The following is a 25,064-nucleotide window of genomic DNA, read 5'->3' on the forward strand; positions in this document are numbered from 1 at the left end:
GAAAAGTGATTTTTCTCAAGAAAATTTCTTGAGAAACTTCTGGGAGTTGAAGATTTCCGCACCTGCGGAAAAATCCGCGGGAAAAAGGCATGCGGATTTGCTGCGGATTTACCACAGGTTGGTCCCTGCGGTTTTGCAATAAATAATATAGATAATCGATAGACAGATAATGGATAGAGTGAAAGATGGATAGATGAATAGATAGGCCCCTTTCACACGTCAGTGATTCTGGTATCTTTGTGTTTTTTTTTTAAACGTACCAGAATCACTGACATACGCAGACCCATTATAATGAATGGGTCTGCTCACACGTCAGTGATTTTTCACTGCACGTGTCTCCGTGCGGCGTACCCGCGTGTGCGTGATTGCCACACGGAGACATGTCCATTTTTTTCTGGCATCACTGATGTCCCACGGACCACGCAGTGGTGTGGTCCATGAAACACGTGCCAGAAAAAATCGTGCTTTTAAAATAAACCTTTTTACTCACCCGGCTTCAGCGGCGCTCTCTGCAGCCCGTTCTGCTTGCTGCTTCTGAGCCGGCTCATTACTGTTGCGCATATTCATGATGCACGACACAGCCGACCCGGAAGCAGCTGCTGCAGGGGTCAGCGCCGGCCGGATGCTGCATCGCGGGAGCGATCAGCACCAAGGACAGCGAGAGCGCGCACAGGTGAGTTGTTTTCTAAGTGCAATCACGGGCCACGGAGAACGGAGCCCGGATTGCACTTAGACAACCCACATGTGCCGTAATTCACGGCACACGGAGGGACATGTGCGTGTTTTACACGCCAGTGAAAAACGTCAGTGTTTTTCACTGACGTGTGAAACGGGCCATAGATAGATAGATGAGAAAGACCTATATAATGTCCCACCTCCCTGCATTTTCTAAGCTGGCACCCTTTAGTGACTTTCATGTGGCACTAAAGGGTGCTTAGCCTTGTATTTAGCCATAAAATAAATAATTAAAAAAAAAACGACGTGAGGTCCCCCCATCTTTTGTAGTTAGCTAGGGTAAAGCAGACGGCTGCAGCCTGCAAACCACAGCTGACAGCTTCACCTTGGCTTGTAATCCAAAATAGAGGGCACCCCACGCTGTTATTTTACATTAAATAAATAATTTAAAACAAAAAACGTGGGGTCCCCCCCAAATTGGATCACCAGCCAAGGTAAAGCGGACAGCTGTGGTCTGGTATTCTCAGACTAGGGAGGTCCACTGTTATTGGACACTCCCCAGCCTAAAAATAGCAGGCCGCAGCCGCCCCAGAAGTGGCGCATCCATTAGACGTGCCAATCCTGGCGCTTCGCCCCAACTCATCCCGTTCCTCTGGTGCGTTGGCAAACGAGGTAATATATGGGGTTGATGCCAGATGTGTAATGTCACCTGGCATCAAGCCCTGGGGTTGGTGAGGTCAGGCGTCTATCAGATACCCGACATCACCAACCCAGTCAGTAAGAAAAAATAGACAACAAAAAAAGTTTTATTTGAAAAAACACTCCCCAATACATTCCCTCTTTAACCAATTTATTGAAAAGAACAATCAATTCCACGTCCGGCGTAATCCAATAAGGGGGGGGGGGCACGGCGATCCATACCATAGTCGCTGTCCCAGTCAATGAAGAACAGAATGTTCCCCATTGGCTGGGAGAGCAATGCAGTGACCTGAGCTAACATCAATAGCCCAGGTCACTGCAGGGGATGCCGAGCGCTGCCATCAGGAGCATAGATGAGATCATTACCTTCTGTGATCATCTCCTGTACTGCTGACGTCAGCGCTGTCACTGACTTCTATGCCCGCCGCGTTGTCAGAAGTATCGCGAGAGCCCGTGACGTCACCGCTAGTGACAGTCTCGGGCCGCTCGCGAGACGGGCATAGACAGCAGTGACAGCGGTGACGTCAGGAGGCAGGAGATCGTCACAGCAGGTAATGATCTCACCTCCTGACAGCAGCGATCGTCATCCCCGCGGCTCCCAGCACTGCAGGGTGTCAGTGTCTGCCTGCGCTGCAGCGTGACAAGCTGCTGACACTGCGGGCAGACACTGACACCCTGCAGTGCAGGCAGCCGCGAGGCTGGAGCGGGACACAGACTGCACGGGCACCTGGAGGTCACACGGAAGTGCTTCTGTGCGGCGTCCAGGCAGTGTGACGTGTGTGTTTACTCTGCTCCGCCTCCTCTTCCTGGCATAATGACATCGCTTCCTGCAAAACCGCAGGCAGCGATGAGCATTACCGCAGGTAAATCGCGGCTATACCGGGGCTATTCCGCGCATCATTTGCTACCTGCGGTATACCCCCGGAATTTCGCGATTACATTACAGTGAATGGAGTGAAATTCCGGGGGTATACCGCAGGTACCTGCGGAAAATAATGGACATGCACATTTTCTCAAGAAAGTTTCTCGAGAAAATTTCTCAATGAAATTTCTTGAGAAAAATCCGCACTGTGCGCACAGCTATTTTTTTTTTCTCATAGGATTTGCTGGGAAATGTCTGCATAAAGATTGCACACATTTCTCAAGAAATTTCTGCAGCAAATCCGCGGGTAAATCCGCGGGCAAAACGGCCTAGTGCGCACAGAGCCTAAAAAAGGAGCTAATATGCATGCTAGACTGTACATGTTTTGACTTTTGTGGTTTTGATGTTTAAAATGTTTAAATGTGAAATTAATACATGTAATTTCACAATTTACAAAAAAAAAAAAAAAATATGTATGTATGTATATATGTATGGATATATAGATATATAGATATATAGATTTATGCGATTGCAAGATCGCATCACAGTCACATGACCCTCGTCTGACACTCGCAGCAGAGTGTCATTAGCATATCACTTCGGATGTGCTCACATCGGAAGCTATATGCAAGTGAAACCGAGGCCTAAAAATAAAACAAATTTGGCATAGGATCCCTCGCATTCTGGTACCCAACACAGATAAAGCCCATGGCTGCAGCCTCCAGCTCTGCGCTCATCTTTGCTGTGTATAAAATAAGAGGAACCACATGCGGCTTTTTTTTTTTTTTTTTTTTTTTTAAATAATAATAATAATTATTATTATTATTATTATTATACGAAATGCGGTCACACCCCTTTAAAATTTTGATATCCAGCTAAGATAAAGCCCGACAGCTGGGGGCTGGTATTCTCAGACCACAGGGCCACACTTTTTGGAATGCCCCCGGCCTAAAAATAGCAACCTGCAGCCACCCAGAAATTGTTGCATTATTAGATGTGACAAGCTCAGTGCTTTACCCGACTCTTCCTGATTGCCCTGGTTTGGTGATAATCTGGGTAATAAGGAGTTAATGGCAGCCCACAGCAGCCACTAAAGCTGGTGTCACACACAGCGACAACGACAACGACGTCGCTGCTACGTCACCATTTTCTGTGACGTTGCAGCGACGTCCCGTCGCTGTCGCTGTGTGTGACATTCAGCAACGACCTGGCCCCTGCTGTGAGGTCGCCGGTCGTTGCTGAATGTCCAGCTTCATTTTTTGGTCGTCACTCTCCCGCTGTGACGCACACATCGCTGTGTGTGACAGCGAGAGAGCGACGAAATGAAGCGATCAGGAGCCGGCACTGGCAGCTGCGGTAAGCTGTAACCAGCGTAAACATCGGGTAACCAAGGGAAGACCTTTCCCTGGATACCCGATGTTTACGCTGGTTACCAGCCTCCGCCGCTCTCGCTGCCAGTGCCGGCTCCTGCACTGTGACATGTGGCTGCAGTATGCATCGGGTAATTAACCCGATGTATACTGTAGCAAGGAGAGCAAGGAGCCAGCGCTAAGCAGTGCGCGCGGCTCCCTGCTCTCTGAACTGTGACATGTAGCTGCAGCACACATCGGGTTAATTAACCCGATGTGTGCTGCAGGAGAGCAAGGAGCCAGCGCTAAGCGCGGCTCCCTGCTCTCTGCACATGTAGCACAGCGACGTTATGATCGCTGCTTCTGCTGTGTTTGACAGCTAAGCAGCGATCATAACAGCGACTTACAAGGTCGCTGTTACGTCACCGAAAATGGTGACGTAACAGCGACGTCGTTGTCGCTGTCGTTTAGTGTGAACCCAGCTTAAGTCCTGGTTTAGTCATGGCAGGCATCTGAGACACCCCCATCACTAATCTGTAAGTGAAAGTAAATAAACACAAACACTGAAATGCTTTATTTGGCATAAAATACAATAAACAGCCTCTTTCATCACTTTATTAACCCCAAAACACCCCTGCAGGTCCGATGTAATTCACACGAGGTCCCCACGACTATTCAGCTCTGCTACATGTAAGTCACAGGGAGCGGCCATTGAACATGGCTGTCCGCTGTGACAGCAGACACTGAATGACTGACCCGCGATCATCGTTGGTGTGAATTACGTTGGACCTTCAGGGGTGTTTGGGGGTTAATAAAGTGGTGAAAGAGGATGCTTTTTGTAATTTATTCCACATAAAGGATTTTTTCCCGTTTGTGTTTATTTACTTTCACTTATAGATTAGTGATTGGGGTGTCTCATTGACACTGCCATTACTAATCCAGGACATGGTGACAGCTGTGGGCTTCCATTAACTCCTTATTGCCCCAATTGCCACTGCACCAGGGCAGTCGGGACGACCTGGGTAAAGTGCCAGGCTTGTCGCATCTAATGGATGCGACAATTCCGTGGAGGCTGCAGGTTGCTATTTTTACGCTGGGGGCAGTTCAATAAGCATTGATCTCCCAACTCTGAAAATACCAGCACCCAGCTATCTGGCTTTATCTTGGCTGGGTATCAAAATTGTGGAAGGGGGGGGGGGGGTTGTGTATATATATAATATAATAATATTATATATATATATTTAAATTTATAAACAAAAAAAAGCCTCATGCAGTTCCTGTAAGGCCGGGGTCACACTTGCAAGGGACTCTCGCATAGCATCTCCCGGCACGGCCGCTCAGGACCAAGTCAGCTGCATGTATTTCTATGCGGTAGAAATGCTCGTGTCCGGAGAGCATCGGGTTGTGCTGGGTTATGCGATGCGAGACTTGCACGAGTCCTTCAAGTGTGACTCCGGCCTTATTTTGACAAACAGCCAAGATAAAGCCCGACATCTGGGGGCTGCAGCCCGTAACTGTGAGCTCAATCTGTGCTGGGCGTCATAATACGGGGAAACCCTACGCCGATTGTTTTTATTCATTTTACTTTTATACCATGATACTGAACTACAGACATTTCCCCGCCCACCAGTTGTCCTGTTGCTTGTGATTAGTTGCAGTAAGCTGACACGCTGCCACTCAGGATGGGGGGGTGTCTGACTGCAATCAATTACAAGCGCCGGTGGGCGGGGAAAGTAGTGAATATTCAATCAGGATTAATTTTAGTCTTTGGAAGGGATCTGGAAGCAGATTGCCGTGCACGCTCCTACCCCGTATCCCTTCTACCAACATTTTTTAATCTCCAGATTCTGATCCCCATTGACTTTTTATATAGGGATCGGATTCTGGACCGGAACAGGATTTTTTAAAAAGAAAAAAAGAGCTCAATTTAAACAGCCACTTTTTGATGACTCATTCCTTTACCAAGAATCTCTCTATTTTTAGGAAATGATTCCTTTTGCAGTGGTAGGCAGTGACCAAGAATACCAGATCAATGGCAGAAGGATACTGGGCCGAAAAACAAAGTGGGGAACCATTGAAGGTGAGATTACTGTATGATACTCTTAGACTTTACCCGTTATCCTCTCCAAAGTGTTGTCCCAGACCATGGTAAGGGATGGTGATGTCTGGAAGAAAGCAGCCATATTTGTTTTTTTCCCTCCTGGGCAGACCCTAGATGTGGTTTTCTTTCTCGGGGGACGTTTTCTTGGTGGGATCTCTACCTCGAAATGTCGTTTTTTTGTCGGTTAGATTGGGTCTTTCATACCTGTAGTTATCCTTACTGCTGTCTACCCCCAACCCCAGACATCTGTACCCCTAAAGGGGAAGCTGAGACTTTATTGGTGGAGTATTGACCCTAAACAAGACAGTAAATGAGAAGGTAAGTGATGAAAGTGAGCAGATAATACTGGTTACCCACAATGTCTGCTGCATTGTGTAGAGCTGGACACTATTTCCATCCGAGCCTTTCCATTAATATCTGACAAGCTACCAAAGACATTGATCTTGGGGCCCCCCCAAAAAACTGAAATCCTAGTTTTGGATTAGACAGTCTTACTGGAGAGAGAGGGTTATTTTGCGGCCACTTGCCTTTTAATAAGAATCTGGCACCAGTTTTACCCCACCAGCATCATATAGGGGCAGAGATCCGGATTGCAGTACTTTGTCACTTACTGGGCTGCTTGCTGTAATTTTGATGATCTCCTGCTGATAAAACAGTGATTTTTTTTGTTTTTTTTTCTTGAGGATCTTCAGATTAGAAGTTTACAGCTCACAATAAGCTTTTATTTGCCCTATAACTGGTAGTGAGCAACCAAATGTTTGTATTTTACAGGATATCTGCCACCAGGTTATCACCACCTAATCTTAGAGCAGCATAATGTAGAGTCAGAGATCCTGATTCCAGTGATGTCCTTTACTGTGCTGCTTGCTGTAGTTTTGATAAAAATACGGTTTTATCAGCAGGAGATTTCACTAAAGATCTAGTAAACCTGTTGCCATGTAATCCTCCATGTTCATGAGCTCTGTATAATCACACCCCCACCACTGATTGGCAGCTTTCTGCCTATGTATTGTGTACACAAAAGGCTGCCAATTAGTGGTGTGGGCGGAGTTATACAGAGCTCAGCTCCCAGAGAACTGCTAGATCTGCAGCAGATAAGTGATTTTATCAAAACTGCAGCAAGCAGCCCAGTAAGGCTATATGTGCACGCTGCAGCTTTGTGGTGACCACAAAGATGCACGTTTTTAGCCCAGAAAGCTTTTTTACCGCGCTTTTGCCCCATGTGTTTTTTTTTTAAGTTAATCTATTGGCTGGAAGGGCTCAAAAACGCAGAAAGAATTGACATGCTGCATATTTGTGTTCCCCACAAAGACGCAGCCAAAAAAAAAAAAACGCAACGTGCAGACAAAAACTGAAATCTCATAGGCTTTGCTGGGGAAGGAAATGCATGCAGTTTTGGTACCAAAACTGCACCCAAAAAATGCAGAAAAAAACCGTGACAAAAGATGCAGGGTGCGCATGAGGCCTAAGTGATCATCACTGGAATCAGTGTCTCTTCCCCTACATCAAGCTGCTCTCAGACGGTGTAGCAAAAACCTGTTGACAGTCTTTCCAGAAAATCTTTTTGTCTTCTCTTAGCCAGGTATCTGCAGGTCATAGGTGCACCCACTGGTATTGTGCACTTGCCCAATTAATTATAGTGGGACGGACACGTGCTTGGTATCTACAGTCTGTAGACAACACCTGGCAAGTGGCCATTGATCCTACATAATTCTCCACCTCCTGAGGGAGACGCTGGATAACCCCTTTTAAGGAGAAGGTGGAGACGTTCTAGTTTTCTTTGTCGCTCCATTGGGAGACCCAGACAATTGGGTGTATAGCTTCTGCCTCCGGAGGCCACACAAAGTATTACACTCAAAAGTGTAACCCCTCCCCTCTGCCTATACACCCTCCCGTGCATCACGGGCTCCTCAGTTTTATGCTTTGTGTGGAAGGAGGCACACATCCACTCACACATCTCCATTTTAGTCAGCAGCAGCTGCTGATTGTATCGGTTGGAAGAAAAGAGTGCCCCCACAGGGCCCCCGGCATGCTCCCTTCTCACCCCACTAAGTCGGCGGTGCTGTTAAGGTTGAGGTACCCATTGCGGGTACGACGGCCGGAGCCTCATGCCGTGTTTCCTTCTCCATCCCTTAGGGCTCTGGTAGAAGTGGGATCCGAAGCGGTCATCCAGGTTCTGGGACCGTGCTCCCTCCGCAGCCCCTGAGGGAATCTGCTGGACAGGAGCTTATCTATCCTCAGGGACAGGGCCCTGCATCCACGAGGTACTCTGTGTCCCCATGGGGACTGTGTATGGAGCGCCTGGTTCCCGGACGCCGCAACTGACTGCTGAATTGTGAAGACCGGGGACTACCGCGCCGACCGCGCCTGCTTGTCGGCCGCGGTATTAAATTTAGTCCCCGGCTTCATTGCGGCCTAGTGGCAAAACTCCCGCCCCCGGGCCTGTCTATCAGAGATAGGGACGGGACAGCCGACCTGACGTCGGATGTGAGGGCCGGGGCATCCTGTATGCTCCCTCCCCCCTCACTGATCACTGTGGGGACCCCAGATTCCCGCACTTTTCCTAACGCCGCCCACGGCTTCACTCCTCCCCTGAGAGCTCCGGCAGCCATCTTTAGGACATTCTGCCGGTGGAGAATCACAGAGAACAGCTCTGCAGCTCTGGGAGACCAAGGCAGGGAATCTGGAGCACACACACACCGCTTTTTAGCGGTCGGTAAGCCGCACCGGTCACTCGGTGTTGGTCCCCCTGGGTGCCGGTATAGATACGTGTATATATATACTTATTTCTGTTCGGCCGGGCTGTATACCCTTTTTTCTATATACCCTCAGTGATCACGCTCCTAGGACACAACAGCATGTTGGCCACAAGGAGCAAGGGCACTAAAGCACAGGTTTTTTTTGCGACATGTACCTCTTGTAGGGCCATGTTACCTGCGGGTTCCACCTACCCTCACTGTGAGCAATGCTCGACCCCTGTTACGCTTGCTCAGCCGCAGCCTCGGTCACTAGTGGGCCCCTCGGCTCAGGCAGACCCCCCTGCTTCCACTGTCCAGGTAGCAGCGACAGAGTTTGCAGTGTTTGCTGAAAAGCTCTCAGTCACTCTCACAATCCATGGCTCAGTCTATGGACAAATGGTCTGCCAAGTTGCTGGAAGCCCTGCAGTCCAGACCGGTCCTTACACAGGCCCCGGACCCTGTTAGATCGGCGCCTCCAGGTCCCTCTCGGTCCACCCCGGCCGGGGTGGGCCCTAGGTCTCACGTGGAGGACTCCTCCACGGACCACAGTCCCAGACCAGCTAAGCGGGCTCGCTTGGAATCTTCCCCGACTTCCTCACGCTGCTCGGGTTCCCAGCTTGAGGACTCTCTGGAGGACGAAGCGGAGGTTGCAGCTCAGGGCTCGGACCCTGATGTTGCTCTCAATCTTGATACACCTGAAGGGGACGCCTTAGTAAATGATCTTATCTCGTCCATCAATCAGGTGTTGGATCTATCTCCCCCGCCTCCACCTATAGAGGAGTCGGCCTCTCAGCAGGAGAAACACCAGTTTCGGTTTCCCAAACGTACACGGAGTGCATTTTTTGATCACTCTAACTTCAGGGGTGCCATCCAGAAGCCCAGAGCGGTTCCGGACAAGCGCTTTACTAAGCGCCTTACTGATACACGTTACCCCTTCCCCGCTGACGTAGTTAAGGGTTGGGCTCAATGTCCCAAGGTGGATCCCCCAGTCTCCAGATTGGCGGCTAGATCTGTGGTTTCGGTTGCAGATGGCTCATCACTAAAAGGTGCCACTTGACAGGCAGATAGAACTCCTGGTGAAATCCATCTATGAGGCCACGGGAGCGTCTTTTGCCCCGGCTTTTGCAGCCGTGTGGGCACTCCAAGCTATCTCAGCTTGTCTGGCTGAGATTAATGCGGTCACACGTACGTCTGCCCCGCAGGTTGCATCTTTAACCTCTCAGGCGTCGGCGTTTTCTTCCTACGCCATGAACGCAGTCCTAGACTCTGCTAGCCATACAGCGGTGGCATCCGCTAATTCTGTTGCAGTCCGCAGGGCCATGTGGCTGCGCAAATGGAAGGCAGACTCTGCTTCCAAGAGGTTCTTAACCGGTTTGCCGTTTTCTGGCGAGAGATTGTTTGGCGAACGATTGGATGAGATTATTAAGGAATCCAAGGGAAAGGACTCCTCCTTACCCCAGTCCAAACCCAAGAGACCTCAGCAACGAAAAATACAATCGAGGTTTCGGTCCTTTCGTCCCTCCGCCAAGCCACAGTCCTCTTCGTCCAATAGACAGGACAAAGGCCAGAGGAACTCCTATGCGTGGCGGTCTAAGTCACGCCCACAAAAGACCGCCGGAGGCACTGTCCCCAAGGCGGCCTCCTCATGACTCACGGCATCCCCGAACCGCATCCTCGGTCGGTGGCAGGCTCTCCCGCTTTCGCGACGCCTGGTGGCCACATGTTCAAGACCGATGGGTGAGAGACATCCTGTCTCACGGTTACAGGATAGAGTTCAGCTCTCGTCCTCCGACTCGTTTCTTCAGAACCTCCCCGCCCCTCGCGCGGGCAGACGCACTTTTTCAAGCAGTAGACGCTCTGAAAAAAGGAGTTGTGACCCCCGTTCCCACTCAGGAACAGGGTCGCGGTTTTTACTCCAACTTATTCGTGGTGCCAAAGAAAGACGGATCATTCCGTCCCGTTCTAGACCTCAAATTGCTCAACAAACACGTGAGCACCAGACGATTCCGGATGGAATCTCTCCGCTCGGTCATCGCCTCGATGTCACAAGGAGACTTCCTCGCATCGATCGACATCAAGGATGCTTATCTCCATGTGCCGATCGCACCAGAACATCAACGCTTTTTGCGTTTCGCCATCAGGGACGAACACCTTCAGTTCGTGGCATTGCCCTTCGGCCTGGCGACAGCCCCACGGGTTTTCACCAAAGTCATGGCATCCGTTGTGGCGGTCCTGCATTCTCAGGGGCACTCGGTGATTCCCTACTTAGACGATCTCCTAGTCAGGGCACCTTCTCGGGCGGCGTGTCAACACATCCTTACCGTCGCCCTGGAGACCCTCCAGCAGTTCGGGTGGCTCATCAACTTCCCAAAATCCAAGTTGACACCGACCCCATCTCTGACTTATCTAGGGATGGAGTTTCATACTCAGTCAGCGGTAGTCAAGCTACCACTAGACAAACAGCTGTCACTGCAGGCAGGGGTGCAATCTCTGATTCAGACTCAGTCACACCCCTTGAGACGCCTCATGCACTTCCTGGGGAAGATGGTGGCAGCGATGGAAGCAGTGCCTTTCGCGCAATTCCATCTGCGCCCGCTCCAGTGGGACATTCTCCACAAATGGGACAGGAGGTCGAACTCTCTCGACAGGAACGTCTCTCTTTCCCTTGCAACAAAGACGTCTCTTCAGTGGTGGCTTCTTCCCACTTCTCTATCACAGGGAAAATCCTTCCTGCCCCCAACCTGGGCTGTGGTCACCACGGACGCGAGCCTGTCAGGGTGGGGAGCGGTGTTCCTCCATCACAGGGCTTAGGGAACCTGGACTCCGATAGAGTCTTCCCTTCAGATCAATGTCCTGGAGATAAGGGCAGTGTATCTGGCACTATTGGCTTTCCAGCAGTTGCTGGAGGGTAGGCAGATCCGTATCCAGTCGGACAACGCCACTGCCGTCGCATACATCAACCACCAAGGCGGCACGCGGAGTCGTCAAGCCTTCCAAGAAGTCCGGCGAATTCTGCAGTGGGTGGAAGCCACAGCATCCACCATCTCCGCAGTTCACATACCGGGCGTAGAAAACTGGGAAGCAGATTTTCTCAGTCGTCAGGGCATGGATGCGGGGGAATGGTCCCTGCACCCAGAAGTGTTTCGAGAGATCTGTCGCCGCTGGGGAACGCCGGACGTCGATCTCATGGCGTCACGGCACAACAACAAGGTCCCAGCCTTCATGGCACGATCTCAAGATCACAGAGCTCTGGCGGCGGACGCATTAGTTCAGGATTGGTCGCAGTTTCGACTGCCTTATGTATTTCCTCCTCTGGCAATGCTGCCCAGAGTACTACGCAAGATCAGGTCAGACTGCCGTCGCGCCATTCTCGTCGCTCCAGACTGGCCGAGGCGGTCATGGTACCCGGATCTGTGGCATCTCACGGTGGGTCAGCCGTGGGCGCTGCCAGACCGCCCAGACTTGCTGTCGCAAGGGCCGTTTTTCCATCTGAATTCTGCGGCCCTCAACCTGACTGTGTGGCCATTGAGTCCTGGCTCCTAGCGTCTTCAGGGTTGTCTCAGGATGTCATTGCCACTATGAGAAAGGCCAGGAAACCGACGTCCGCCAAGATCTATTACAGGTCTTGGCGGATTTTCTTGTCCTGGTGTTCTGATAAAGGTTTTACTCCCTGGCCTTTTGCCTTACCCACTTTTCTTTCCTTCCTTCAATCCGGAATGGATAAGGGGTTGTCACTTAGTTCTCTCAAAGGGCAAGTATCGGCACTCTCAATATTCTTTCAAAAGCGCCTGGCCAAGCTTCCGCAGGTCCGCACGTTCCTGCCGGGAGTTTGCCACATAGTCCCACCTTACAAGCGCCCGCTTGAACCCTGGGACCTTAACAGGGTGCTAACGGCTCTTCAGAAACCGCCTTTTGAGCCGCTGCGGGATGTCTCCTTATCACGTCTTTCGCAGAAAGTGGCATTTCTAGTAGCAGTTACTTCACTCTGTAGAGTGTCGGCGCTTGCAGCACTGTCATGCAAAGCCCCCTTCCTGGTTTTTCACCAGGATAAGGTGGTTCTCCGTCCTGTTCCGGAATTTCTCCCTAAGGTGGTATCGCCTTTTCATCTCAATCAGGATATCACCTTACCTTCATTTTGCTTTAATCCAATTCACCGCTTTGAAAAGGATTTGCACTCATTAGATCTAGTGAGAGCACTCCGTTTCTACGTGTCTCGCACAGCGCCCCTGCGCCGTTCAGATGCGCTCTTTGTCCTTGTGGCTGGTCAGCGTAAGGGTTCGCAAGCTTCCAGGTCAACCTTGGCTCGGTGGATCAAGGAACCGATTCTTGAAGCTTACCGTTCTTCGGGGCTTCCGATTCCTTCGGGGCTGAAAGCCCTTTCTACCAGAGCCGTGGGGGCGTCCTGGGCATTGCGGCACCAGGCAACGGCTCTACAAGTGTGTCAGGCAGCTACGTGGTCTAGTATGCATACTTTCACAAAGCACTATCAAGTGCATGCCTATGCTTCGGCAGATGCCAGTCTAGGTAGGCAAGTCCTTCAGGCGGCAGTGGCCCACCTGTAAGAGGGAGTCGTGTCGGCTCTTGTTATCGAGGTATTCTTTTACCCACCCAGGGACTGCTTTTGGACGTCCCAATTGTCTGGGTCTCCCAATGGAGCGAAAAAAGAAGGGAATTTTGTTTACTTACCGTAAATTCCTTTTCTTCTAGCTCCTATTGGGAGACCCAGCACCCGCCCCTGTTCCCTTCGGGCTAGTTGTTCTTTTGTGTACACATGTTGTTCATGTTCAATTGTTTCATGGTTTTCAGTTCTCCGAACATCCTTCGGATTGAATTTACCTTAAACCAATTTATAAGTTTCCTCCTTCCTGCTTTTGCACCAAAACTGAGGAGCCCGTGATGCACGGGAGGGTGTATAGGCAGAGTGGAGGGGTTACACTTTTGAGTGTAATACTTTGTGTGGCCTCCGGAGGCAGAAGCTATACACCCAATTGTCTGGGTCTCCCAATAGGAGCTAGAAGAAAAGGAATTTACGGTAAGTAAACAAAATTCCCTTCTTTGATGCACAAAGCTGGCCATGCACTGATAAATAAAATAAATAATAAATAAAAAAATATATAAAAAATACAGATATTACACCTTAGCCTCCCATACACGTGCATGCACTACTTGGCTGAGCATGCATATATTCTTAATAGAGGGGAGCAAGAGTCTGCCAAACGCTAATTCATAGTTATCCCCTTTCCCTGTTAGAACTAGCATAAGTATTATACAAACGATTCACTGTCTGTTGCAGACCTGTGTGAGGTCATACCCATGTGACCTGGTATCCAGCTTTGGTGGCTGAGGTCCCGTCCCTTCTGGCCACATGGGTGTAACCTCACCACAGGTCCTGCTAGATAAAGGGAATCGTTTGTATAATGCTTATGCTAATTCTAACAGGGGGGGGGGGGGTAACTATGAATATATTATCTGCTCCAGTGCAACTGTCACTCAAGAAGCTGCTCATTTAATAAACTTTTACTTTTTTTGGATTTCAAAACCTAAACATCAGAGTTGCCCACTACAGGTATGTGTAGAATCAGCCTGATAGTGCCAGTATTGCACTGGCTAGATAGATAGATCTATATCTCATTCATTCATTCATTCATTCATTCATTCATTCATTCATTCATTCATTCATGCATACATGCATACATGCATACATGCATACATGCATACATGCATACATGCATACATGCATACATGCATGCATGCATGCATGCATACATACATACATACATACATACATACATACATACATACATACATACATACACGTGTGTGTATTTATATATCTATAATTAATAATACAGGGAACCAATCACCAGGATTTTTATAGATGTAGATAGATGGAGATATATATTATATAATATTATATATATATATATATATATATATATATATATATATATATATATATATATATATATATATATATATATATATATATATATATATATATATATATATATATATATATATATATATATTAATTAGAGAGAGATATAGATATATCTATCTATATATCTATATCTCTATCTCCTGGTGATTGGTTCCCTTTATTTATTTATTTATTTATGGCTCATCTTCCTTGAAAACAAGGGATTGGGTATATTGTAATTGAACATGCCCGATCCTTTTTTCCCTCAACAGTCTTGATGAAATTGGCAGGTTTGGTTGAGCATTATATAATGTGTACGGCCACCTTAAGACATGACTTATGTTTTTGTATGGTTGTCATGGAAATCCTAGAAGGTTTCTACAGTCTCTATAGCTTAGGGTCATTCCTTAAATAGTAAGCCATTAATTTGACAGCCATAAAACGGAGGAAGCACAAGGACATCATGTGCTGAGGACGAGGAGAGGAAAGCGCTCTCATCAGTTCTGTTTTATTAGATGCTTTTATTGTTACTGTCTCCTAAAATATTTCCTGTAGACTTTCTTTATCCGCAGGAAAAGCCAAGACCCGCTCTTGTTCCCTGTGTCACTGCACCATATATTAATCTTTGAGCACCATTTCACACTTTATACAGAGATGAAATCTATACAAACAGTGGAGTAACTGCATACCTTGCACTGATCCAGAGATGCAGCCTCCAGAGCTGCATTCACAATTCTGCCTGTCGCCATCGTAAACCGTGAAGGAACTTTACATTAGACACATCCATAACCACTTTTTGCTATAATCTATTTTCATGTAGCCTAATTTATTTTGGACACTGTAAAATAAAAGTTCAGAGGTGAATGTAAAAGGAAAGGGAAGGAATCAAAACCTAGAAGGGCGATTTAATGGATTTGTGACAGAATGGTGCAGTGTCTCGAAAGCCTGCCTGTAGTTATGGGAGGTGGAACAGCTGTTATTTTAATGTCCTCTGGTTCATTTATTTCCAATGAGGGGTGAAATATGGGAGGCGAAACTTAGGTTTAATCCCGTGTTATACAGGTTTCTTCACTCCTAATCCAATGGCATACTGATGAATGGGTATGAGGCCTACTTTTTATTATTTTGAGTACCTCCTCCAATTGGTGCTCCACTGATTCAGGTATATAATTTTTATTTCTTCCATGTTCCTATGTCCCCTGATAGTGTTTACATTTGTCTATCCACTATCTGGGTGTATACCACAGAGCTCGTTGGATGTTTGTTTTTGTTTTTTTTCCTTTCTCCTGTTGCTGACCAATTAGAAAAGACCACACCCACAATTTGTGGCATACACCCAGTTGGTTGAAGGGAAAACTTGTACTTTATTACCTGGGTGCATAACTTTGGAATATGGGGATACAGAAAGAATCGTTGGAGGAGGTACTGTGTTAATTAAAGGTAATCTGTCGGCAGGTTTTTGCTATGTAATCTGAAAACTGCAGGAGATGGGGGCTGAAATACCGATTTCAGTGATAACCTATATTTAGCTTTGTGCTGTTTACTTGCAATGAAGGTTTTATCATTCTGACATTATCGTTGCTGGGACTAGCCTCCTGCCAAGTCATCCAACCACACCCACGTCTCTGATAAGCAGCTCACTGTGAATATACAATGTACACACAACTATGGTTTAGGTGGGGTTAACGTTCCGAGCTCTGCTGCATTTAAGAACACTGTTTGTCACAATGGCTGCAAAAAGTACACTAAGTGATACATCACTGGAATCTGGGTCTCTTTTCCTATATTATGCTGCTCCCAGATGAGATGGCAAAAACCTGCTGACAGATTATCTTAAAAATATCCTGTGAATGGCCCTCATTAAAAGAAAAGCACAATTTCCCTACTTGGCTCTGAATATCTCAGTACCAGTGGTGTTCCCAATCTCCCTACAACAATTTTAATGTCAATAATAAAAAGCCTTAAGACGTGCCCGATCTATAAATATTAAATTTATGTCGGAGAATCCATCAACCTACTGCCCCAGTTATGATCCTGGCCCATTTGAAAGACTTGAGGCAATGTGGCATTGAGCATTCCTGGCACAGTCCACTATACCCATGCTCCTAATTGTGTTCTTGAAGATTTCTTGCCTTAAGGTGGTGTCACACATAGCGACGCACCAGCGATCTGACCTTATCAGGATCGCTGCTGCGTCATTACATGGTCGCTGGTGAGCTGTCAAACAGGCAGATCTCACCAGCGACCAGTGACCAGCCCCCAGCCAGCAGCGACGCGTGGAAGCGTAACTAAGGTAAATATCAGGTAACAAAGGAAAGCACTTCTCTTGGTTACCCGATATTTACCTTAGTTACTAGCGTCCGCCGCTCTCACGCTGCCAGTGCCGGCTCCCTGTTCCCTGCACTCCTAGCCAGAGTACACATCGGGTTAATTACACGATGTGTACGCCAACTACGTGTGCAGGGAACAGGGAGCCGGCACTGGCAGCGTGAGAGCGGCGGACGCTAGTAACTAAGGTAAATATCGGGTAACCAAGGAAAGGGCTTCTTGGTTACCCGATGTTTACTGTGGTTACAGCTTACCGTAGGCTGTCAGACGCCTGCTCCCTGCACATTCAGTTCGTACTCTCTCACTGTCACACACAGCGATGTGTGCTTCATAGCGGGAGAGCGACGAGAAAAAATGAAGCAGGACATTCAGCAACGACCGGCGACCTCACAGCAGGGGCCAGGTCGTTGCTGGATGTCTCACACAGCGAGAGCGACGGGACGTCGCTGCTACGTCACAGAAAATAGTGACATAGCAGCGACGTCGTTGTCGTCGTCGCTATGTGTGACACCACCTTTAAAGGGTACCTATCACTGGTCTTAATGTGATTGAGCTAAAAAGCTGATTGCCAATGTATTATATATGCCTGCAGAGTCATTCTGATACCACTGCTGTTTACCAGTAGTCATCCGGCTGGTGACAATTTGTGTGTCAATGTCCCTGCTGGTTGCTTTTGTTTTCTGCTTCGATAGACTACCTAATGTGCTTGTGGATTTGGACCCAGAGTGGTAACTGTATGATGTCAACAATGGGAAGATGGCATTGCCCAAACGGAGAATGTTGTTCACAAGCACTATAGCAGCATGCCAGTAGTATAATAGTGGTCCGTTACACCATATTGACTTGTCCATATCCATGAGATTCAGTACCTTGCAAAAGTATTCGGCCCCCTAGAATTTTTCAACCTTTTCCCACATTTCAGGCTTCAAACATAAAGATAAACATTTTTATGTTATGGTGAAGAATCAACAACAAGTGGGACACAATTGTGAAGTTGAATGAAATTTATTGCTTATTTTAAACTTTTGTAAAAAAAAAAAAAAAACCTGAAAATTGGGGCGTGTAATATTAGTCCCCTTTACTTTCAGGGCAGCAAACTCATTCCAGAAGTTCATTGAGGATCTCTGAATGGTCTAATATTGTCCTAAATGACTGATGATGATAAATATAAGCCACCTGTGTGTAATCTAGTCTCCGTATGAATGCACCTGCTCTGTGATAGTCTCAGTGTTCTGTGTAAAGCACAGAGAGCATCATGAAGACCACGGAACACAACTGGCAGGTCCATGATACTGTTGTGGAGAAGTTTAAAGCCGGATTTGGTTACAAAAAGATTTTCCACAACTTAAACATCCCAAGAAGCACTGTGCAAGTGATCATATTGAAATTGAAGGAGTATTATACCACTGCAAATCTACCTGGCCGTCCATCCAAACTTTCATCTCCAACAAGGAGCAGACTGATCAGAGATGCAGCCAAGAGGCCCATGATCACTCTGGATAAACTGAAGAGATCTACAGCTGAGGTGGGAGAGTGTCCATAGGACAACAATCAGTTATACACTGCGCAAATCTGGCCTTTATGGAAGAGTGGCAAGAAGAAAGCCATTTCTCAAAGATATCCATAAAAAGTGTTTGTTTGCCACAAGCCACCTGGGAGACACACCAAACATGTGGAAGAAGGTGCTCTGGTAAGATGAAACCAGAATCAAACTTTTTGGGCACAATGCTAAACGATATGTTTGGCGTAAAAGCAACACAGCACACCATCCCCACTGTCAAACATGGTGGTGGCAGCCTCATGGTTTGGGCCTGCTTTTCTTCAGCAGGGACAGGGAAGATGGTTAAAATTGATGGGGAAATGGATGGAGCCAAATACAGGACCATTCTTGAAAAAAAACCTGTTGGAGTCTGCAAAAGACCTGAGACTGGGCTGGAGATTTGTCTTTCAACAAGACAATGATCCAAAACATACAGCAAAATCTACAATGGAATGGTTCACAAATAAATGTATCCAGGTGTTAAAATGACCAAGTCACAGTCCAGACCTGAATCCAATCGAGAATCTGTGGAAAGAGTTGAAAACTGCTGTTCACAAACGCTCTCCATCCAACCTCACTGAGCTCGAGCTATTTGCAAAGGAAGAATGGGCAAGAATTTCAGTCTCTCGATGTGCAAAACTGATAGACATACCCCAAGCGACTTGCAGCTGTAATCGCAGCAAAAGGCGGCGCTACAAAGTATTAACTTAAAGGGGCTGAATAATATTGCAGGCCCCAATTTTCAGTTTATTATTTATAAAAGTATAAAATAAGCAATAAACTTCATTGAACTTCACAATAGTGTCCCACTTGTTGATTCTTCACCATAACATTAAAATGTTTATCTTTGTTTGAAGCCTGAAATGTGGGAGAAGGTTGAAAAATTCAAGGGGCTGAATACTTTCACAAGGAACTGTATGCCATCATTATGACATCGGTGGGGGCTGGCACCCCTCATCAGCTCTTCCAAGCTACTTAGGTGGCCAGATGTAATATTTTAATGGACCTGCATAACGCAGGCTTCTCTTATGCAGTAAATCAAAATGGAACAATGCCAGCTCACCTGAATAGCACTTTCCCTTTGTGGAGCAAGGACAACACCCTCCTGGGTGTAGAAAATAAAAAAAATCCAGCTCCAATGCGGTAAAAATTAGGCTTTATTACAAGTTATATGCCTAAACTCCAAATGGCATAATATGAAAAAATTAAAAATCCCATGGGAAACCTAGAGGACCAACAAACCAAATCTACGTGTTTCAGACTTGGTGTTCTTTGGCAGTTAATTTTTTTTTCATTTTTTGATATTTGGATTTTAGCCATATAAACTGTCGTAAAGTAAAAATTTTTTTACCGCATTAGAGCTGGATTTCCTTTTTTTTTTCTATTGTGCAGTGTCAGTAGCCACTGCATACTGAATGCAGCGGTGCTTTGCAGCCCTGTTCCTCTGTTCAAAGGCATCAGTTCATCAAAGCTTTTACGGCATTAAGTTGTTTTTGTTTTGTTTTTTTTTTGTTTTAAATGCCGCTTTTGCCTAGCTACAACAAAGTAGACGTAGCTGGGGTTAGGAGTATGGCAACCCAACTCGTCAAATTTTTGACGAGCGATAATGTTCATACGCTACAGATCTTCAGTCTAAGGACACTCTCACACTTTGCCTGATTCATGCATGCGCTTCTTCAAGAATCGGGTACCCACATTCCAACCCGCCCCCTCATCAAGACTAGTGTGAAAAACGCCACTTTTGATGAATCCGGGTCAAACGGTTTACCTCCGGCTGCCTTTGACACTTGCAACACCTGACCAGTAGTAGGCGCTCTTCTGTCATACCTGGCAGTATCCTCTACACACTGGATGGAATTGCACTTTCCAGCTCCATTAAAAATGAGCACATCCGGCTGCCTCTGATGCTTGTAACAACTGACCAGTAGTAGGTGCTCTTCTGTCATACCTGGCAGTATCCTCTACACACTGGATGGAGTTGCGCTTTTCAGCTCCATTAGAAATGAGCACATCCGGCTGCCTCTGATGCTTGTAACAACTGACCAGTAGTAGGTGCTCTTCTGTCATACCTGGCAGTATCCTCTACACACTGGATGGAATTGCACTTTTCAGCTCCATTAGAAATGACCACATGCGGCTGCCTCTGACGCTTGTAACAACTGACCAGTAGTAGGCGCTCTTCTGTCATACCTGGCAGTATCCTCTACACACTGGATGGAGTTGCGCTTTTCAGCTCCATTAGAAATGAGCACATCCGGCTGCCTCTGACGCTTGTAACAGCTGCTCGGGATAGGTGATAAAATTCTGATCACTGGTGGTTCCAACTGCCATGGTCCCCAGCAATGCCTAGAATGAAATGCCACCTCCTGAAAGCAGCGGAGGTTGATCATGACCACTGACGCTCCATTAATTCTTAATGAGACCCCTGGAGAGTGCTGAGTGAAACACTGGTCTTTTCACACTCCCATAGGAATGAATGTAGCGGTAGTGTGCGTGATTGACCTTCACATGGGAATCTTCAGAGCCGTGGCTTTTGGGATCGCCAGTGCCATGGTGGTCACACACCTAGTGATTGGAAACTTATTCCCTATCCTGAGGATTAGGACAACTGTCAGTATCCCTTTAATACCTCTTGAAGGACATAATCTACCCGTCCTGATCAGGTAAGGATGAATAGTGGACAGGTTATAGAGATATATAGAGGTTCACATGTCCCGATTGGTCCTCTGCCCCCATCATTGTGACTCTCCTATTCGTAGTGCTCGTGTGCTGTAACCAGCCTAACACATGATCTGCGGCTTGCATCTCCTGCCACGTCTGTACTTTTCTGTTCAGATCGAGGTTACTTACGCACCCCTCTCCTCCCACCACCCCCTCTTTCCACCCTGCAGGCTCACGTTGTTTTTTGGCCTCAGACAAGCAGCGTGTCCAAAACCTGAGGCACAGTCTTATATGCACTTTACTAACTAGAACCAGAGGACGAGAGTCCGCATTTTTTGTGTGAACACCTCCGAGTTGTGCAGCGGAAGTCTCAGACTGTTTGCTTTTGTTGGTTTCGGCTTCCCCTGTGCTGCAGGCTTTCTTGGGGTTTATGGGTTTAGTTTACACATGGCTCATCGCTGCCACCTGGTGGCGACAGACTCAATGTTCAGCTTTCAGAAAAAAATGTTTAGTAAAGAAAAATATCTGCAAAAAATTCCATTAGTTTGATGTTTAATGATCTGTAAATTCTCCTAATCTAGCATGCAACCAATACCACTAGTCCTTGTCCGTAAGCGCATTAGGCACAGATGCTGATGACCATGTTGGCTCTGCTATATGCAGAGATTTGTTGTTACGTGGTTTCATCCATTGGTTGTTTTATGCCTATAGTAACTGATTTATTTTATTTTTTAATCTTTCTAGTTGAAAACATAGCTCATTGTGAATTTGCCTGCCTGCGAGACCTCCTGATCAGGTGAGTGTGTAGATTATATAGCCTTTCACAGGGGTCTCCTCCTGTTATATTCCAGATTTCCTGCAAATGACAGGTCATTTTATATCCTACCTGTCTAAATGCTGCTTTTCTATGGTGTGTTTTTTTTTTTTTTGTTTTGTGCCTCTCCAGTCCTTTAGATATGGCGGCTTCTTCCCTGTATGTAAAGCTAGTCTTGTTAGGAGCTGTTGCGTGCTCCTCAAATGGAAGAGTAGATGACCACACCCACTTGGCTAATAAGACTAAATAAATAAATAAATGGAAGAGGGGGCCATATCTGTGGATCAGAGGAGCATCACCAAGACACCGCTATATTCAGGAAAACGATAGCATTTACGTCGGGTAAGAACATTTTTAGAGTCTGCCAGACACTTAGGGGTGCTTTACATGCTGCAACATCGCTACTGATATATCGTCGAGGTCACGTCGTTAGTGACGCAAATCCGGCGCCGGTAGCAACATCGCAGCGTGTGACACCAAGGAGCAACGATCGCAAAATCGTTCAAAAACGGTGCAAGTTGACACGTTGCTCCTTTCCTTAATATCGTTGCTGCTGCAGGAACGATGTTCGTCGTTCCTGCGGCAGTACACATCGCTATGTGTGTGACACCGCAGGAACGACGAACATCTGCTTACCTGCCTCCACCGGCAATGCGGAAGGAAGGAAGTGGGCGGGATGCTACGTCCGGCTCATCTCCGCCCCTCCGCTTCTATTGGCCGGTCACTGTGACGCCGAACGCACCTCCGCCTTGAGGGAGGGATTGTTCGGCGGTCACAGCGACGTCGCTGACAAGCTATGTGTGTGTGACGCTGCTGTAGCGATAATGTTCTCTATGGCAGCGATCACCACATATCGCACCAACGACGGGGGCGGGTGCTATCGTGCTGGACATCGCTAGCAATCGCTAGCGATGTCACAGCGTGTAAAGCACCCTTTAATCTTGCTCTTCTGTTGCTGAGAAGATCGGTAAGCTTCATCAGACCAGCCTTTGTAATTGTCTGAGGTGTCTAGGAGCAGCTCACTTTCACATCTGCTTGCTGTCAATATGTAAAAATATTTCTGTATACATCATGGTCAGATCATCCAATTTCTGCATACATCCAGAGCAAAAACATTCACTGATAATATCCAACAGACAAAGCGCTCTATATTAAAGTCCTGATATACCAAGACCACATGCACACTGCTTCCCTGCCTTTACCCAAACGTATACCTGCAAAAATAGGCTGTATTTCCTTATAGTAGGACACTGACATAACTATACTGGGCAGTATACTTTGCTTTAAAAATAAATAAATACCAAAAATATGAGGCTGTATGGTGTGAAATTAGCACAGCATCTATCCATCAGGCCCTATGGTAGGCAAATGGCACAACATCCATTCATCAGCCCCTATTTTAGCTGAATGGATGTCGTGCCATTTGCCTCCCATAGAGTCTAATGGATAGATGAATGGATGTCGTGCCATTTGCCTACCATAGGGCGTGATGAATAGAGGGATGGATGTCGTGCCATTTGCCTATCTATTCATTAGGCCCAATGGTAAGAAAATGGCACAACATCCATCCATCCATCCATCCAGCTATCCATCAACCACTATGGGAGACAAATGGCATGACATCTATCGATCAATCAGGCCCTATGGTAGGCAAATGGCACGACGTCCATCTCTCAGGCCATATAGGCAACTGGCACAACCATCCAGCCATCCATCCATCCAAGAAGCCCTCTGGTAGGTAAATGGCACAACAGCCAGCCATTCATTCTGATGATGCCATGGATGAGCATTTACGCCCAACAGTAACATCAAAAGTAATGTGAACTTAGCACCCTATTGCGTATATAAGTACAACATATCCCACAGCTTTGTGCAGACCTTGTCCTCACTAAAATCATTCTCTGCACCCAATGGGAACCTAAGAGAAAACTAGCATATGTTTTGGACCAGCATAGGTCCAAAATATTGGTTTTGTCTGAATGCAACCACTGGGACCCCCACAACTTGTGAAAAATGTACTTGCTTAGTTATTTCCCGCACAGTTGTATAGAGCAGCAGAGAGTGTGCCCAGTTACTACTCCATGCCACAGCCTTGTGTGTCCTTGTACGGACAGGAGACCCCACTAACAAACCTGTACCGGTGATAAATGTTAATCATAGGATCACCCTTTTAATCTTCAAATAGACATACTCATTGAAGACGTTTTATTTGCATTTAAAGGGAACCTGTCAGCAGAAATTTTGCACTAAACCTAAAAGTTTCCCCCTCTGCAGCTCCTGGGCTGCATTCTAGCAAGGTTCCTGTTGTTTATGTGCCCCCTTTTAGTCCAAAATAAATACTTTATAAAGTGGTACCTTTTTCCTATGCAAATCTTGTTAATCGTACACAGGGGCGGGCTATCTGGTGTACGTTATTCTGCCTCCTGCTGCTTTACGCCGTCCCCCATCGCTCAATTTCATACCTGAGGACACCGCCCAGTGCGCCCGAGATCTGGCGCATGCGCCGTGCCACTCTAGCGGGCCTGCACTGTGCAGTGTGACCGCTGGTGACGTGTTGCGCAGGCGTGAGATTATGGGCGGCGCTGTGATTTTCATCAGCAAGTACCCGCCCATAACGCGTGGTCGCGCTTTCCCCTCTGCCTCTACCGTTCTGCGAAAGCGCTGGCCAGATGACCCCACGTCACCCCTTTCCCATCTTGCCCTGGAACAGGAAATAGATGGGAGGAGCGGAGCAGCATAACGGTGGAGGCAGAGTGAAAAGCGCGGGCACGAGTTTATTGGTAGGTACTTGCTGATGAAAATCACAGCACCACCCATAATCTCACGCCTGCGCTACACGTCACCAGCAGTCACACTGTGCACAGTCCCGCTAGAGTGTCACGGCGCATGTGCGAGACCTCGGGTGCACTGGGCGGTGTCCTGAGGTATGAAATTGAGCGATGGGGGACGGCGTAAAGCAGCAGGAGGCAGAATAACGGACAACAGCCCGCCCCCGTGTACGATTAACAAGATTTGCATAGGAAAAGGTACCACTTTATAAAGTGTTTATTTTGGACTAAAAGGGGGCACAATAACTATAGGAACCTTGCTAGAATGCAGCCCAGGAGCTGCAGACGGGGAATATTTTAGGTTTAGTGCAAAATTTCTGCTGATAGGTTCCCTTTAAAGTTACTTCTTACATTCTGCCATTCTTGGTTCTTATGATCCTAGAGACCATTTCATGCCCATAGAGCGCTATTTTTCCCAATTTTAACTCCTTGTGATTTGTACATGTTCTCTATTGTCAGTCTGGCTATGTTTCGTGATGTGATTAGGTTTGCTATTGTGCCTTGTAATTTTCCCATCATGTTTTCTCCGATCTGCTTTAATGATGAAGT

At 47.2% G+C, this 25,064-nt stretch overlaps 1 protein-coding gene across 4 annotated transcripts in view; it reads left to right on the plus strand.

The window, feature by feature from the left end:
- SEPTIN9 (septin 9) overlaps positions 1-25,064 on the plus strand; it is a 440,211-nt gene that overhangs the window by 413,203 nt on the left and 1,944 nt on the right. For all 4 annotated transcript variants that reach the window (XM_075349534.1, XM_075349537.1, XM_075349536.1 and 1 more), the window contains 2 exons: positions 5,569-5,665; positions 21,618-21,669. In XM_075349534.1, the coding sequence (XP_075205649.1) occupies positions 5,569-5,665; positions 21,618-21,669 (149 nt within the window). The remainder of the gene's footprint in view (positions 1-5,568; positions 5,666-21,617; positions 21,670-25,064) is intronic.

This window comes from Anomaloglossus baeobatrachus, chromosome 5, assembly GCF_048569485.1.
Source record: "Anomaloglossus baeobatrachus isolate aAnoBae1 chromosome 5, aAnoBae1.hap1, whole genome shotgun sequence".
Classification (NCBI taxonomy): domain Eukaryota; kingdom Metazoa; phylum Chordata; class Amphibia; order Anura; family Aromobatidae; genus Anomaloglossus; species Anomaloglossus baeobatrachus.